Genomic DNA, 16,923 nt, shown 5'->3' on the forward strand with positions numbered 1-16,923 from the left:
AGAGGTTCTGATTTGGGGCTGTGGCTCCCACAAAGTGACTGCCAGTGAGGTCTACTGAAATGAAGGACCAACTATTATATTAGACTTTTGACATCTTTGGAAGCAGAGTGTGGGGACCACATATTGCACTGTGTGTCGTACACTGGTAGACACTTGGCCTTTTCCTAATGTAACCACCCTAGAAGGTCGCCGTCTTTTGGCAGGTGAGCAGCTGGGAGAGGGAGTCATTCATTGATCCAGGGTCAGAGAGAGAACTAGCTGGCAGACGGTGGGGGAGTGGCCTGAGACCAGGCTGGCCTACTGCAAAACCTCTCCTCTTCCAACAAGCTCCTTTAGCAGGAGAGGGCCGTCCTCTGTTTTGGAAGGTATTTCCTATCTTCCCGATAGCTACGAATGACGTTATTGAGTACATAGTTTGTAGGAATCTTTAGAAATTGTTGGTAATTCATGTAATTTCCTGTATTTGTAAACTGCCGCTTGAATATGGTATTTAGTTATTTTTGCTGATACATCTTGGTTTAAATTATTCTACAAACTGAAAGGATTGTTTCAACAATTTTAATGTTTTAGATATCAACTTAGATTTTGAGCATTTGATACCTATAGCTTAAACTTGGAAATAGAGGAGCCTCACTTGAAAGGTTCACTAGACCTTACTAAGTTATTGATAGACGAAGTGGGTCTGTGGTCTTTTATAGAACTGGTTTTCAAGTGAACTTCTGTAGGATTGTTTTTCCGTGCCCCTCTCAATGAAAATCCATGGGCATTTCAGTGCCTGCGGAGTTGCTCTGCACACGTGTATGTATTGTCGCAACTTGTTCTCTTTAGGGGCTAATGTCCAGAACACATTTCCTCCCCAGCACTTCTTTCAGAAAGGTAGTGGGAAAATGGAATTAAGAGGTAATAGGATTGTTTTCCCTCAAAAAAACTTCTGAAAGCCCCCTCACATAGCCTGCTAATGAATCCCCACTGACTGCTTCCCGAAAGATTCTTTGCAGTGAAGTCAGGTTTTATGATCTGTGGCACGGTGAGAGTGAAGCATCTAAGTGAAAAACAGAATTGTACTGAGTAAGTAGGAATTGTCCATCTCTCATCTGTATCCGTCTACATATTGTCGTTGTCGTCTCTACCCTGCCTCAATTGCGGCTCACAGTGCTCACCATACTGCATCTAGGTTGCGTGTTGTTACTTTAAATGTGTGCTAAACTCCACTTAGGCACAAGATGAGACAATATTGGATGTGAAATTAGTGGGAGCAGAATTCTGTTCATTAGTAAAATACTATCAGATGATCTAGTAAGAAATTGCTGTTTCCTAAAAACGTATATTCCAAGCCAGTATTTTTAATCATTTTATTGGGGGCTGGTACAACTCTTATCACAATCCATACATCCATGGTGTCAAGCACATTTGTGTATTTGTTGCCATCCTCAAAACATTTGCTTTCTGCTTGAGCCCTTCGTTATCATGTCAGCTCCTCATTTTTCCCCTCCTTCCCCGCTCCCCCCTCCCCCATGAACCCTTGATAATTTATAAATTATTAATTTGTCATATCTTACACTGTCCAATGTCTCCCTTCACCCGCTTTCCTGTTGTCCATCCCCCAGGGAGGAGGTGATATGTAGATCCTTGTAATCAGTTCCCCCTTTCCAACCCATCCTCCCTCCACCCTCCCAGTGTTGCCACTCTCACCACTGGTCCTAAAGGGATCATCTGCCCTGGATTCCCTGTGTTTCCAGTTCCTCTCTGTACCAGTGTACATCCTCTTGTCTAGCTGGATTTATAAGGTAGAATTGGGATCATGCTAGTGGCGGGTCGGGGGGGGGGGGGGCGGCGGCGGGGAGAGGAGGCATTTAGGAACTAAAGGAAATTTGTATGTTTCATCGTTGCTAAACTGCCCCCTGACTGGTTCATCTCCTCCTCCCTGTGACCCGTCTGTAAGGGGATGTCCAGTTTTGAGCCAGTTTTTTGATGTCCTTTTGAGCACTAAGCATGCATGTAAGTGCGTGGTTAGATTGATTTGGAGGATGGTAACGTCTTTTTAAAAGAATTTGTGCCAGTTCTTTTTCCTTGCCAGAAGAAACGGTTTCAGAATATGGGCTCTGTGCCTAATGTCAGTTCCATAAGGGGGCGGGGGGGGGGGGGCGGGGAGAGAGAGAGAATGAGTGTGTATTCCCTTCTTGCCTCCCCCTATCCCCCCTCCCCCACCGCCTGCCTTCCCAGGTAGCGGGACTTCACCATGAAGGTGTCCCGTCATCAGGCAGTTCTTCCTTTTAAGGTTATTTGTCATTTGTAGTCAGCATGGACCTAAGAACACGAGTGGGGTTGGGGGTGGGGGGGAGACAAAGTTATATAAACTGTGAATAGTTAAATATCTGCTTCCAGGGAAGGTGAAAAATGCTTTGTTCTCTTTCCTTTGGCTTTTTTCCTCCAAAAGAGTCTGTCGTGCAACCACCACCACCACCCCTCAAAAAATGTGGCCACGGGCAAAGAAAACTCTTCTCTTTTCCATGTTGGTTTGTTTTTATTATAAGACAAACCTTTCATGTTTTATTGTTATGAAGTTAAACCTGGCCTAGAGGTGCCAATCTTGAGTGGAAACAGCTGCAGAGTTGGTGTCCTCTGATCAGGTGGGACTTTCTTTGAAGCAGCATGTTTCCTTTTCAAAGAAAATTGAGCGTGTGAGAACTTGAACCTGTAAAACTCATCCGCGGGTCCCACTATTGTTTACATCTTCAATAACTGAGAAAGCGAACTTTTCAGTAAAATGTTGGCCTTTAAAATCCCATCTTTTCAATTATTTTTATCAAAGAAAGTAGGCATGTTACTTTGTATCTTAAACATACAGGAAAGGAGAAGAAAGTCACTCTGAATAATTGAAGACATAGCAGCAGCCCCATTTAGCAAAGACCACAGGGCACACTCCGTGATAGGTCCCTCTCTTGGCCAGACCCGATGGCGGCTCTGGGCTCATTTATATTTGCAGTTAAATGCCCTTAATAGAAGTAGCACTGGGTGGTTGGGCATAGGTCTGAATGTAGAATCAAGTCTAGAAATGAGAGATTTTCTACTCCTTGCTGATTGATGCTGCAGCATTTCTCTTTGATTGCTATGGGTAGCTAACATCATTTATGGTCTACTCCTAGGAAACGTTGAGCATCAGAGAGGGTTTTTCCCTTGGGGGAAGTAGAAGAGACAGGCATGGAGTCAGAAGGACAAGAAAAATGCTGAAGTATTTTCCTTTGGGGCTTTTGATTTGTTTGCCAAAAAATTGCCTCCAGATGGAGAAGACCAAAGACTCCGATTGTGAGCCATTATGTTGTTACTGGCCTCCCTCCCCATTCCCATTGCCTGGTTTGAAATCTGTGAGCCAGTCCAAATCCTTTACCTCATTTTCTAGTACCAATGTACTGTCTTACTCATCTTCCAGCTGCAAGGGCGTGAGGCACATTGCCTTCACATTGAACCCTGTGCCATTTTTTAAGCCAGGCAGCAACAGATTGTTGCCAAGGAGTATCAGTCGTGGTTACTCCCATTTCTCTGAAGTTCTTGATGCGCCAACCAGGTGGATGGATCTCTGTGACATGTGCAGAAGGATTAGTCTGGGAATGAATCTGAACAAGCCCTTCTGGTTTTGTGTAGACTTGTCACTACTCTGGTTGCCGAGTGTTGTGGGTCGTTGCATAGAGAGCACGGTGCATTCCTTGGCTATATCTGCCTTCACTGGCAGTGAGTGGAAAATCTTGGCATGCCGGTTTCCCCTGGAGCAAGTCGTGATTGTGTAGGGCAGCCCAGTGTCTGCTCAGAGTGGGTGCAGTGGCTTGAGAACCTGACAGAGTTGAGCCCAGTCCACTGTCCAACAGTATTCTTGGGCAGCTTACTTCCGGCATCTGTAAAATGGGAAGCAGTATTCTGTTGTGGTGGTTAAGTGTCCGTGGGAAATACTCCAGTCTTAGTACCTATTTCTTTTCATGATACCAACCTTGAATAAGCTAACTGTTGTCTGTAAACTTAACTAGCTTTCCTCAGTTTCATTAGGCTATATGGAAATGAAAGTGGCATGAGTGATTTTCAGATACTGAATATTCAGTGAGATGTCAATATGAAATTCTGATGAACCTAATGAAGGGTCAAGTTGGACAGGACAACAGAGTGATTTTTAATCAAAATTTTTATGTGTATGTAGATAGAATACAGTCATAGAAAAGAAGTAAACGTGGGTATATGTATATCTATATGGAACAGAAGCATTATCAGAAAACATGCAAAAATAACATGAATATTATTCAAGCCAATACCAACTAAATTGTCGAATACTTATAAAAGAAACTGGTTGATTCTTAATGTTTGCTGATTCAATATTTGTGTGCTTGCCTACTCAATACAATCTATAACTTCAAAATTAATACTCATAAAGCCATTCACAGATGTACTAACCAAACTCACTGCCGTTTTGTCCATTTCAACTCTTAGGGATCCTATAGGACAGAGAGCTGCTCTTTGGATTTCCGAGACTATAAATCCTTATAGGACTTAAAAACTTCATCTCTCTCTTGAGGATTTGCCGGTGGGTTCAAGCTGCTGGCTTAGCAGTTAGCGGCCCAACTCGTAACCCCCTACGCCATCAGGGCTCCCCCACTGATGTACGGATGGAGCAGCTAAAAAGTTGAGTTTGGCTATGTTCTTTATTACTGACTTCTCATGCTATAAACAAGCATGCTTTGCATGGTCTAATGCCACAGTTTGGTTGTTTGGGGGTTATTTTTTCTTTTCTTTCTTTTTGATTTGTTTGTTTCACTGTTACAAATGACCCCAAAATGTAGCGTTGAGATGCTTTCTAATGTTCCTCAGCTGTGATGGTCCTTATGGAGAAAATAAAATGGATAAGCTTCATTTAGACGTGCACTGCAGTGTGGTTAGCCATGAGTTCAATGTTAATGAATAACAGCAATATATTGAAATAAGGCCCCTTTCAACAAAAACATGTAAAAACAAGGTTATGTACAGATTAATTGGAAAAAATGTTGTGGCCAGAGGCTTACAGGAACCTGATCCTGTTTCTCTAAGAGAACTTGTTCATTATTCACTAATTTCGGGTTCACTGTGGTTTTTTAAAGAACCTAACGACTGCAAATAATGGGAATTGGCTGTTCTTCAGCAAGGAGTCATGGTGGTGTAGTAGGTTATGAGTTAGCCTGCTAACCTCACAGTCAGCGGTTTGAAAGCACCAGCTGCTCCACAGGAGAAAGACTAGGCTTTCTGCTCTCATAAAGATATATGGCCTCCGAAGCCCACAGGGGCAGTTCTTCTGGGTCCCACAGGGTCACTGTGAGTTGATATCGATTCAATGACAGTGAGTGAGATGGTTCAGAAAGATATGGGTCAGCTTACTTCCATTGGTAAAGTTCTCTGCATTTGTAACAGGAAGATTTGGTTTACCTTCAAGCCTTTAAGACCCCAGACGCTGTATCTTTTAATAGCTGGGCACCCTCAGCTTTCTTCACCACATTTGCTTATGCACCCATTTGTCTTCACCGATCATATCAGGAAGGTGAGCATCATGGAATGCCAGTTTAATAGAACAAAGTGTTTTTGCATTGAGGGAGTACTTGAGTGGAGGCCCAGTGTCCATCTGCTACCTTAATACTAAACCTATAAATATATGCACATAGATTTATTCCATCATCATAAATATATTTACATATGTATATGTCTGTATTTAGACCTCTATAAATACCCTTTACCTCCTAGTTCTAGCTGAGAAGCAATCAAGCCCACACGGAAGAAGCACATCAGCCTGTGCAATCACGAGGTGTCAAAGGGATCAGGTTTCAGGCTTCAAAAAAGGAAAAATCATATCATTGTGTGCTCTCCTTCCCAATGTGATCGCTGAGGACAAATTAGGGCATAAGCAAGTGTGGTGAAGAAAGTTGATGGTGCCTAGCTATCAAAAGATAGAGCATCTGGGGTCTTAAAGGTTTGAAGGTAAACAAGCAGCCACCTAGCACAGAAGCATCAAAGCCCACATAGAGAAGCACACCAGCCTGTGTGATCACGAGGTATCTAAGGGACCAGGTATAAAGCATCAAGGAAGAAAAATCACATCATTGTGAATGAGGAGGGGTACAGAGTAGGGACTCTATAAAGGCCATTTGGGGACAACTGTACATTCCCATACAGAAGGGTTGTGGGGAGGAAACGAGCCAGTCAGGGTGCAGTGTAGCAACGTTAAAACATACAACTTTCCTCTAGATCTTAAATACTTCCTCCCCACAACTTTCATGATCCCAATTCTACGTTACAAATTCAGGTGGACCAGAGGATGTACACTGGTACAGATGGGAACTGGAAACATCCCATCTGGATGTTTCCCAAACTGGAAACTGGGAATACAGGACAGATGAGCCCCTCAGGACCAGTGGTGAGAGTGGTGATACGGGAGGGTGGAGTGAAGGTAGGGTAGAAAGGGGGAACCTCTTACAAGGATCTACATATAACCTCCTCCCTGGGTGACGGACAACAGAAAAGTGGGTGAAGGGAGACGTCGGACAGTGTAAGATATGACAAAATAATCATGACTTTTAAATTATCAAGGGTTCATGAGGAAGTGGGGAACGGGGAGGGAAGGGACAAAATGAGCTGATGCCAGGGGCTCAGGTTGAAAGTAGATGTTTTGAGGATGATGGCAACAGATGTACAAATGTGCTTAACACAATGTATGTATGTATGTATGTATGTATGTATGTATGTATGTATGGATTGTGGTGTGGTAAGAGCCCCCAATAAAATGATTTAAAAAAATTTTTTAAAGCACCCAAAACAGTTAACACACACAAAGATTTGGTTGACTTTGAAGTTTTACACTGCAGTAGCTTAAAATCATGGTTACAGAAAAAGCTCTTAGAATCTCAGCAGCATACATTTGAAAACCATCAAGGCAGTTGAGAATTAGGGTTGGGACGGGACTTTAAAGTAGGTCTCAGGAGAGGTCTTTAAAAAATTACTCTGCCAATCTAAAAGAGGAAACAAATCAGATTTTTGCTTGCTTCCTTGGCTTGTAGAGCTTTTTTGATAATAGTGAAATAACTCTCACATGTGAGGTGATTCTCCCCTAAGATATTTTGTTGTTTTTGTTAAGAATATGCACAGCAAAAACATACACCAATCTAACGGTTTCTTCACCCACCATTTAGTGACATTGATACATTCTTCAATTTGTACAACCATTCTCACCTGCCTTTTTTGAGTTGTCCCTCCTCCATTAACATAAGCTTACTGCCTTGTAAGGATCCCTGTTAATCTTTGGAGTTGCTTTTGTCAGTTTGATCCAAAATAAACCACTGCCATCGAGTCAGTCCCACCTCACAGCAACTCTGTAGGAGACAGAAGAAATGCAAGTTTCAAGACTTTAAATCTCCGCGGAAGCAACACTGCTTCATTATTCTTCTGCACAGTGACTGGTGGGTTTGAGCCCCTGGCCTTGCAGTTAGCTGTTCAATGTATAGCTCACCATGCCACCAGAATTTCTTTAATCCAATAGATTTTAAAAGAGCATAATGCTCCAAGCAAACATTCTTTATTGGTTAAGTTAAACTGTTGTTCTGTCTTTAAAAATAAAAAATAAAGGGGGATTATATTTTTTAAGGTTTAAATATTATCTCAGAACAGTAGTTTAAAGATTTCATCTATCTTCTGTTCTAGAAAGTCTGTAGTCTCTGATCATTTGTTACTCTGTTCTGCTCCTCTTGGTCTGATTGATCAGGATTCTTCTGTGAAATCTGTGATCAAATTTTAAATGAGGATGAGTGCAGAGTGGAGACCCAAAGCCCATCTGTAGGCAACCGGACATCCCCTTACAGAAGGGTCGTGGGGAGGAGACAAGCCAGTCAAGGTGCAGGGTATCAATAATGAAGCATACAACTTTCCTCTAGTTCTTTAATGCTTCCTCCCCTCCGCTATCATGATCCCAATTCTACCTTACAAATCTGGCTAGACCAGAGAATGTACACTGGTACAGATAGGAACTAGAAACACAGGGAATCCAGGACAGATGAACCCCTCAGGACCAGTGGTGAGAGTGGCGATACCTGGAGGGTAGAGGGCAGGTAGGGTAGAAAGGGGGAACCAATTACAAGGATCTACATATAACCTCCTCCCTGGGTGACGGACACAGAAAAGTGGGTGAAAGGAGATGTCGGATAGTATAAGATATGACAAAATAATAATTTATAAATTATCAAGGGTTCATGAGGGACGGTGATTTGGGGAGGGAGGGGAAAAATGAGCTGATATATCAAGGGCTCAAGTAGAAAGCAAATGTTTTGAAAATGACGATGGCAACAAATGTACAAATGACACCATGGACATATGTGTGGATTGTGATAAGAATTATATGAGCCCCAATAAAATGTTTAAAGAAAAAAGAAATCTGTGGTCAAAAGATAAAGTTGTCAGGCACCATCTAGTTCTTCTGACCTCATTGCAAAGGAGACAGTTGTTCATGGATCCACCCCTTCCCTGTCCTCCTCTTCCTCTTCCTGAGCCTCCTTCCTTTGTTGCTCAAGGGCAGTGGCTCTCAACCTTCCTCATGCTGTTGACCCTTTAATACAGTTCCTCATGTGGGGACCCCCCAACCTTAAAATTATTTTTGTTTCTAACTTCATCACTGTAAATTTGCTACTGTTATGAATTGGGAGACCCCTGTGAAAGGGTCCTTTGACCCTCCCCCCCCCCATGGGGTCGCGACCCTCAGGTTGAGAACTGCTGCTCTAGGGTGAATAGAGACATTGTGCCCCAAGGTTGCTTGCAAACCTTTAGAGCCTGCAGGCCCTCTGCATCGAACTAGGTGACCAAAGCATTGAATACGTTATTAGTGTTCAGTTACCTGGATGCCCCATGAAGCCATGATCCTGTACTGCTAAACTAAGCAGCTGAGTCCCAGAAGGGATTTGCCTGTACACCAGCAGCCTTAGCAACTACTTTCTTTTTTGTCATATGCAACTCTCGCCAATTTAATGTTTCACAGGTGCACAGTTGATTGACAATACTTGTAACAACTGTGCAACCTAACCCTTAGTCAAGCACACCCCTTTCCCCACACTGTCTCCTGCCCCTAGCAACCACTAGTGAGTGTTGGCAACGCCTTGGACCGACCGTCACCTTTTCTTGTCTTTGCATGTTCATCTGTGAGGTCAAACACTTCTGGTTCTTTTCCACTCAGCATCCTGTCTTCAAGCTCCCTCCACACTGCAGCTTGTATCCAGGCTTCGTTCCTCCTACTGGCTGAGTAGTGTTGTATGTGTGCGCCACATTTTATGTGTCCATCGATTGTCCATAGGCACTGAGGAGTTCACCTTTTGGCTATTGTAAGTGGTGTTGCAGTGAACATTGCTGTACAAGTCCGTCTGAGTCTCTGTTTTCAAGTCTTCGGGGTAACCTAGGAGTGGAATTGCCGTGCAGTGTGGCAGTTCTAAGCTTAGTTTTTCCTCTTAGGAACTGCCACACTGTGTTCCACAGTAGCTGTACCTTTGGCATTCTCACCCAGCAATTGACAAGGGTTCCAGAACTGAAGTGGTTTTTAAGGGGTACCACAGACAAGTGTCAAATGTACTTTATACTTACTTATATGTGTGGATTGTGATAAGTGTTGTATAAGCCTCCAATAAAATGATTAAAGAAAAAAAGAACATTAAAAAAATCTAGATCCATGTTACTAAACCTAATGAAAAAGTGTGTATCTAGCAGTCACAGCACTCTATGATTCCACAGATGAGTTATATTGAGGCTAAATGTATTTGTATGTATACGTTTTATGTCTTCTTAAAAAAATAGACAAGTAGACAGTGTTGGAATGGCACCCGATTTGACCCCACCACACAGGCAAAAGACTAAGGGCAACAAGGGGAGCAGAGCAAGGAAGTCCTGAGGGAGGAACAAAAGTAGATTTGGGGGTCAGGGTGTGGCACCCCATCAGACGACCAGAAAACATTCCTAAAGGTCAACCTTGTACTATTTACAGGCTTTTCTTTTTTTTTATATCATTTTTGTTGTTGTTGTGTTGTTTTCTTTTGTTCTCTGTTTTGTTTTTGTGCATATTATTATCTCTGCAGGTTATCTAGATAAGATAGACTGGATAAACAATCTGGAGGAGAAAACAACAGGACCAATGGTTCTGGGGAGACATTGGAGAGAGGGAGGTTGGTGGAAAGGAAGTGGTGTTAACAAACCCAGGGACAAAGGAACAACTAGTGATCCAAAATCGGGGGTGAGGAGGGTGTAAGAGGCCTGGTAGGGCTTGATCAAGGGCAATGTAACAGAGAGGAATTACGGAAACCCAAATGAAGGCTGAGCCTGATAGTGGGGCAAGAGGAAAGTGAAAGGAAATAGAGGAAAGAACTAGGAGGCAAAGGGTATTTATAGAGGTCTAAATACAGGCTTGTAAATATGTAAATATATTTATATATGATGACAGGGAAATAGATCTATGTGCATATATTTATAGGTTTAGTATTAAGGTAGCAGATGGACATTGGGCCTCCACTCAAGTACTCCTTCAGTGCAAGAACACTTCATTCTATTAAACTGGTATTCTATGATATTCACCCTCCTGACACAATCATTGAAGACAAATGGGTGCATAGGCAAATGTGAAGAAAGCTGATGGTGTCCGGCTATCAAAAGATATAACATTTGGGATCCTAACGGCTTGAAGGTAAACAAGCGGCCATCTATCTTAGAAGCCACAAAACCCACATGGAAAAAGCACTCTAGCCTGTGTGATCACAAGGTGTCGAAGAGATCAGGTATCAGGCATCAAAGGAAAAAAAAATCATTGTGAATGAAGGGGAGTGCAGATTGGGGACCCAAAACCCATCTCTCTGTACGCAACTGGACATCCCTTACAGAAGGGTCTCAGGGAGGACCAGCCAGTTGGTGCAGTTTAGCAACGATGAAACATACAAATTTCCTCTAGTTTGTTAACGCTTCCTCTCCCCCACTATAATGATCCGAATTCTACCTTACAAATCCGGGTAGAGCAGAGGATGCACATTGGTACAGATAGGAACTGGAAACACAGGGAATCCAGGACAGATGATCCCTTCAGGACCAGTGGTGAGAATGGCGATACCCAGAGGGTGGTGGGAGGGTGGAGTAGAAAGGGGGAACCGATTGCAAGTATCTACATATAACCTCCTCCCTGGGGGACAGACAGCAGAATAGTAGGTGAGAGGAAATGTCGGATAGTGTAAGATATGACAAAATAATAGTTTATAAATTATCAAGGGCTCATGGGGGGGGAGGGGGGAAATGAGCTGATACCAAAGGCTCAAGTAGAAAGCAAATGTTTTGAGAATGATGGCAGCAACAAATGTGCTTGACACAATGAATGTATGGATTGTGATAAGAGTTGTACACATCCCCAATAAAATGTTTTTTAAATAAAAATAAACAAGTAATTAATAGTGTAGATGGTGTGTGGATTTTAGCATGAATTGTCAATGTGGTACCAAATTGGCTAAAGTTTGAAAAGTAATTGGTAAAAATGAGGATTTGGTCATTTTTAAGTGGGACTTTCCAAGCTGTTTCTGTTATTTAAGGAGCTCTCATGGCACTGTACAGGGGTTGGTGTTGGTCAGCAATCACAGGGTCGGCAGTTCAACTCACTAGCTCCTCCTCAGGAGAAATACTGACCAATCCCATAAATATTTGCAGCCTCAGAAACCAGGAAGAGGGTCTCTGAAAGTCAGACTCAGCCTGATGGCAGTGGGCTTGCTTGCTTGTTTTTAATCCCTTATTGTTATTGATTTAAAATTAGATTTTTTTTCCCTACAAGATCATTGAACTGGGCTTCTATGTGTTCTTTATAGTTAAAGCTAGCTTCAGTTGAAAAGACAGTAATTTAAAATGCTCTGAGTAAAAGGAGGAGTGGGAATTAGCACGTACAATTGAGGACACTTAAGGGAAATGTGTTCCCTGTGGATTCAGGCTTGTGGGATAGTGTAGCCCTGGGGGATCTCCCCACCCCCTCAAAGAGTAGCAGTCACTCACCAGGCTGCTTCCTGCCGAGGCTGTGTAGTTGCCCTCCTTGCTGCAGTGCTCATCGGTAAGGTGCAGAGTTGGTCTGTTCTCTGCTTGTTGAGGCAGAAAGGTGAATAACATTTTTAACTCCTATTGTGGCCTGGGGGACAAAAGGCATCCGTCAGACCTGTGAGGGTGGAAAGGAACAAAGCAACTCTGCTGTCAGCTCTGCAGGAAAGACGTTCTGCTTGGTCACATTTAAGAGATGTACATTTTCTTCTTTGTTGCCTGATGGGACTTAACCTTGCTTCTCCCTCTTTTTTTTAGGTACTGGTTTTGGATTAGGAATTATTTTCTCCCTTACCTTCTTCAAAAGTAAGTGCTACTCTTCTCTCCCAACAGACTGCCTTAGTGCAGGTGTGGGGCCGGGGGGGGGGGGGGGGGGGAAGAGCCTGGAGGAAGGCAGGCCAGTCCTCTCCCAGGGGTGGGCTGGGCCAGCGCCCAGTGAGCTCTGGAGCCCGCGTGGACTGAGCCGAGCACCGAATATGGGTTGGGGATCTCCAGCTTTCCCCCGGCACTGAGTCAGGGCGCTGGAAGTCTTCGCTGGGATAGCACTTAGAAGGTCTCTTCTTAAAAAAAAAAAAAAAAAAGAAGGTCTCTTCTTTATGCCAGTGAATCATTTGGCCAAATATATACTTTCAAATATTTCTAATTAATTGCAAGTTTTTCTAAAGGAACTTGAAAATGAGAGCCCTGCTAGTAATAAAAACAAGTGGACGAGAAATACACATGCTTCTTGGCCAAAAGTTCTCCCAAGCAATGTCCCTTTTCATTCTGTGGAGGAACTTGTGAAGTTTGAGTATTGAATAGATGCCACTTTTCATGAAGACCTGGCTAGGAACACGGAACTAGAAGATGATAATTTAACACATTGTGCTGATGTGACATAATCATTTGGAGTATTGGCTGAAGTTAACCCATGCCTTACTATACGTAAAGTACATAAATACTTGTGAAGCTGTTGTTTTTAATTTCAATTTTACATATTTGTAAAATATTTGAGTGTTTTTTGAGAGATTATTGCTGCTAATAAAGTTAAGAATTTAGTTAAAATAAGCCCACATCAAATCTGATAACAAAAATTAGAAGGTTCACCTCTGCTTGTTTTCATACTGTACCACTGTCTGACCTTAAACTTAGTAGCACCGGCACTTAATAAGCTTTACTAAATCAATAAATTTAGTAACAGAGCTCTTTTGGCCATTAAATATGGCTCAAAATGTTAGTATATTGTAGTCATCGGTGTGATGTATGTACAATATTCACCCACCCCCTGAGCAAATGTGTTGTAGTGGGACGAGGGCTCTATCATCCTCTAATTGCTCCCTGTTGGGATGTTCTGTTTCCTAGGAAGAATGTGGCCGGTAGCCTTTGGTTCTGGCATGGGATTGGGGATGGCCTACTCCAACTGTCAGCACGATTTCCAGGCTCCGTATCTTCTTCATGGAAAATTTGTCAAAGTATGTACAAATCTTTGCTTCATTATCTTTCCCAAGGAACAAAACGGTGTTTCCTCCTGTGTCCCGGGAGGATTCCTGAGAGAGAGAGAGCTGTGTGTAAGCAATAAAGTGTGTGTGTGTGTGTGTGTGTGTGTGTGTGTGTGTGTGTGTGTGTGTGTGTGTGTGAGAGAGATCAAAGATTGTCCCTGCTCCTTGGTCTGGAGCAGTACCAGCACTGTTTAAGTGCCGTGGAGCCCATCTCCTGTGCCTTCAGATGTACATAAGCATTCCGACATAGGCTCACGTGTGAGCTGGTTGGAACCAATGAAACTGTAAGCACTGTTTGTGCAAGATCATAGAGGAACCTATAAATATCCCACACACATTCAAGTCCAAAGACAGCCACTAACCTGCTTCTTACCGAAGGGAGCAGGTTCTGGACTGTAAGTCTCACGCAATTCTGCTGAAGTCCTTGTCTTCAGACGGGTTTTTAATGGCTCAGAAAAACCGGGAAGTTACTAGACATCCCTCTTAACATACTGTCCATAGCAAGCAGCCTGTGTTAGAAGATGATTTACTGTGGGGGTTAAGTGCAAGGATCCTAGAAGCCTGGTCTTTGTTTTAGTTTCTCCAGGCCTGGGTTGTAGTTGGCATTCAAATAAATGTACAGTAAGTGGATGCAGTGTAAAATGTCTGTCCTCTGGGGATATAAGTGTTAGTGCCCCCAGGCTTGCTAAGGAAAAAACCTTTGTAGCAATGCAACCTTCACTGAAGACTTCGTTCCTGTTTCCAGGTGACCCTTCAACTAGACTTAGTGTGATAAAGGCAGAACATGGAAAGCGCCCAGAGGCCAGAGGACCAGGGTGCTGAGTCCTGGCCCACCTGTCACTTCCCGCCTCTGTGACCTCGAGTCTGCTCACTTCTGAGTGTCCATTCCTTGTCCATAGCATGAGGGCCATCATCTCTTGCTTCCTAGGGTTGTTGTGAGGGTCAGATGAGCTTATGAACAGAGCTTGACAATGGTGTCAAGTTGCGAGGTGCCATCTGAGTGAAAACTGGCCAGTACAGCTAGCTGAGACCGACTAAGGGAGAGTAATGGACTTTCCTCTTGTTCAGCCAGGATGGCAGGCAGGGCGGGAACTGGTGGAAGCAAGCGTCCTAGTCTGGTTCTGGTCAAGAGCTGTAGCCTCAGGGGCCACAGACTCCCAGCCCCGCTCAGCAGCTTCCATCTGAGAACCTGCTTGTGCCCTGTTGGCTGCCTGCAGACCAGCCTGTGCATGCTGGGGGAGCGCTGGGCGCAGGGGAGTTGGCTGCTGAGAGAGCTGGCAGGCCTTTCCCTGCCCGCCATGCTAACGAGCCACTTCTGCCCTTAAGCCAGGGTGAGGTAATCCGAGGGACAGTGCAAGTAGAGGCGCAGCTGCATGGCAGCGGAGGCCCACGACGGGCAGTTTCCACTCTTCTCTGATTCTGCACGTCCCTGGCACCAGAGCGCTGAGCATCGGGGAGGATAGGAAGGGACTGGGAGAGGAGCCTCGGTTTTTTGGTTTTTTTTTTTAATTGTTTGAAAGGTTTGTATTGTTCCAAAGTGAGTTGTCATGGATGATGACGTAGGGGTGATTATACGCATATTATATTTAATGTCTGGGAGTTACTGTGGAAAATATTGTTACAGGTTTTACAGCCTTGTGTGTGCTGTTCCAAAATGGCCTTGTAACTTCATCCAAACTTGAGCCTGTGCCCTGTTGCTGTCATGCTCCCCTCCGAGAAGGGCACACAATCCCAACACGGGCTGTGGGGCCCTGTTAGAGCATCTGCTATGGGTGCGCCCGATGTGCCCTGAGGGCCATCTTAGGGCTTTCCCTCTACACCCCTCCCCTCTGAACTCCCCACAGTCTGAGAGACCGGCAGTGAGAAAGCATTCTCACCGAGGATCACTTACTTAGCGGGCTGTTGGATTCCAGGCTCATGTTCCTGTCACTCGCCTGTGCTCCCTGTGATGACTTATAGCAGGGCTGTTATGCAGGGACCGAGTGCTGAGTCCATTCCACTTTCCCCTTCTCCAGTCCTGGGACCTGGTCTTCCAGGCGCCTGGGTGCATGCTCACAGCCCTCCCCTTGGGCAGTTTCAAAGCACAGCGTGGAAAGGGTTGGGCCCCCTGCCAATCCCTTGAGTCCGACCTAAAGCAGCAGTTTAGGGCTGTCAACTCGTGGTCCTCGCAATCCTAACCCAAGTGTCCTTGTTTTTGTTACAGGAGCAATGACCTGAGACCATCCCGGTGGGAAGAAGAGAAATCGTGTTTATTCCTCAGGAATATTGAAGTGCCCTGGAGTCAGTTGACATTCTTCTGAACAATGTGATCAGTAATGCTTTATACTCCAGCACACTGTTTATGCATTTGAAACTAAGTCTGTTTCTTGTTTTGTATTTTCTCTCTGGAAATTGCAAGGAGGTGGTCTTACGATCTTAAAGGAAATAAACAAAATAGGAAGCCCAATGCATGGCCTGCGTGTTCTGCTCTGATCTCTGTGCGTGAGAACTGCAGGTCCATGTATCCAGGTGACTGTATCCATGATCACACTGCCCTGTGAACCCCCTTGGAACCATAGCATTGTGTACTCCTACACTCGCACACTCGCACACACAGCCTTCAGAGCTGCTTCCACCCCATACGGCTGAGGCTGGAGGGCACTACTGCCTGGTCTGAGGTGGCAGCCCTCTTGGGGAGCGTCTTCCAACTGCAGTGACCCTCTAGGATGTGTGTGGTGTTCTCACCAAGGAAGCTGGCCGGGTGGGGTGGGGCAGGTCTCAGCTCTGGCTCCTGCACGGCTGTCAGACCCCTGGCTGGGCTGGGCAGTATGAAAGCAGACCGCTGTGTGGACGGCTCGCCCTGTGGAGGACCCGTCCTACAGCTTTCATGGAGTTGGCGCCAGCTCCATCTATCCCGGGGAACTTTCTCTTGCATGGGAGGGCAGGGTTTGAATCAGTGCTTCCTGGTTTACTCATGGCTGACTAAGTCAAACCAGAAGGTTTGTAAAATGTGGGTAGACCAGAGCAATAACTGGAGCGGGGAAAACTACTCATCAGGCCCTGGTAGACATTCAGTCTCCCTCTTAGGAAACATCAAAATGGGCAAAGCGTGATGCCATCTGCCCGCTCCTTCGGAACTACTGAGCAGCTCCCAGGAGCTGGCACTGCCCCGGTCGGCACCGGTAGCGGGTAAAAAGACACAGCCCTTCTCTTCAGGTTGCTCAGCATCTGTCTCCCTGGAAAACAGGCGTGGAGGAGACTTGCTCTCACGGTGGTCGGGGCCAGACAGTGTGGTGGGGATAGAGGAGGGACTGCAGGGTTGCGACCTGAAAGCACTCCAAGGAGAGAAGGAAGTTAGCTGGTGCGCACGCCCAGGGTT

The 16,923-nt window shown here is 44.7% G+C and overlaps 1 protein-coding gene across 1 annotated transcript in view; it reads left to right on the forward strand.

The window, feature by feature from the left end:
* The window catches only part of MICOS10 (mitochondrial contact site and cristae organizing system subunit 10), a 47,632-nt gene extending 31,621 nt beyond the window's left edge, over positions 1–16,011 (forward strand). Inside the window, exons 2-4 of the mRNA XM_075551460.1 lie at positions 12,346–12,393; positions 13,429–13,538; positions 15,769–16,011. Coding sequence (XP_075407575.1) covers positions 12,346–12,393; positions 13,429–13,538; positions 15,769–15,777 — 167 coding nt within the window. The 3' untranslated portion in view covers positions 15,778–16,011. The remainder of the gene's footprint in view (positions 1–12,345; positions 12,394–13,428; positions 13,539–15,768) is intronic.
* The last annotated feature ends 912 nt before the right edge of the window (positions 16,012–16,923 follow it).

Source organism: Tenrec ecaudatus, chromosome 1 (assembly GCF_050624435.1).
Source record: "Tenrec ecaudatus isolate mTenEca1 chromosome 1, mTenEca1.hap1, whole genome shotgun sequence".
Lineage (NCBI taxonomy): Eukaryota > Metazoa > Chordata > Mammalia > Afrosoricida > Tenrecidae > Tenrec > Tenrec ecaudatus.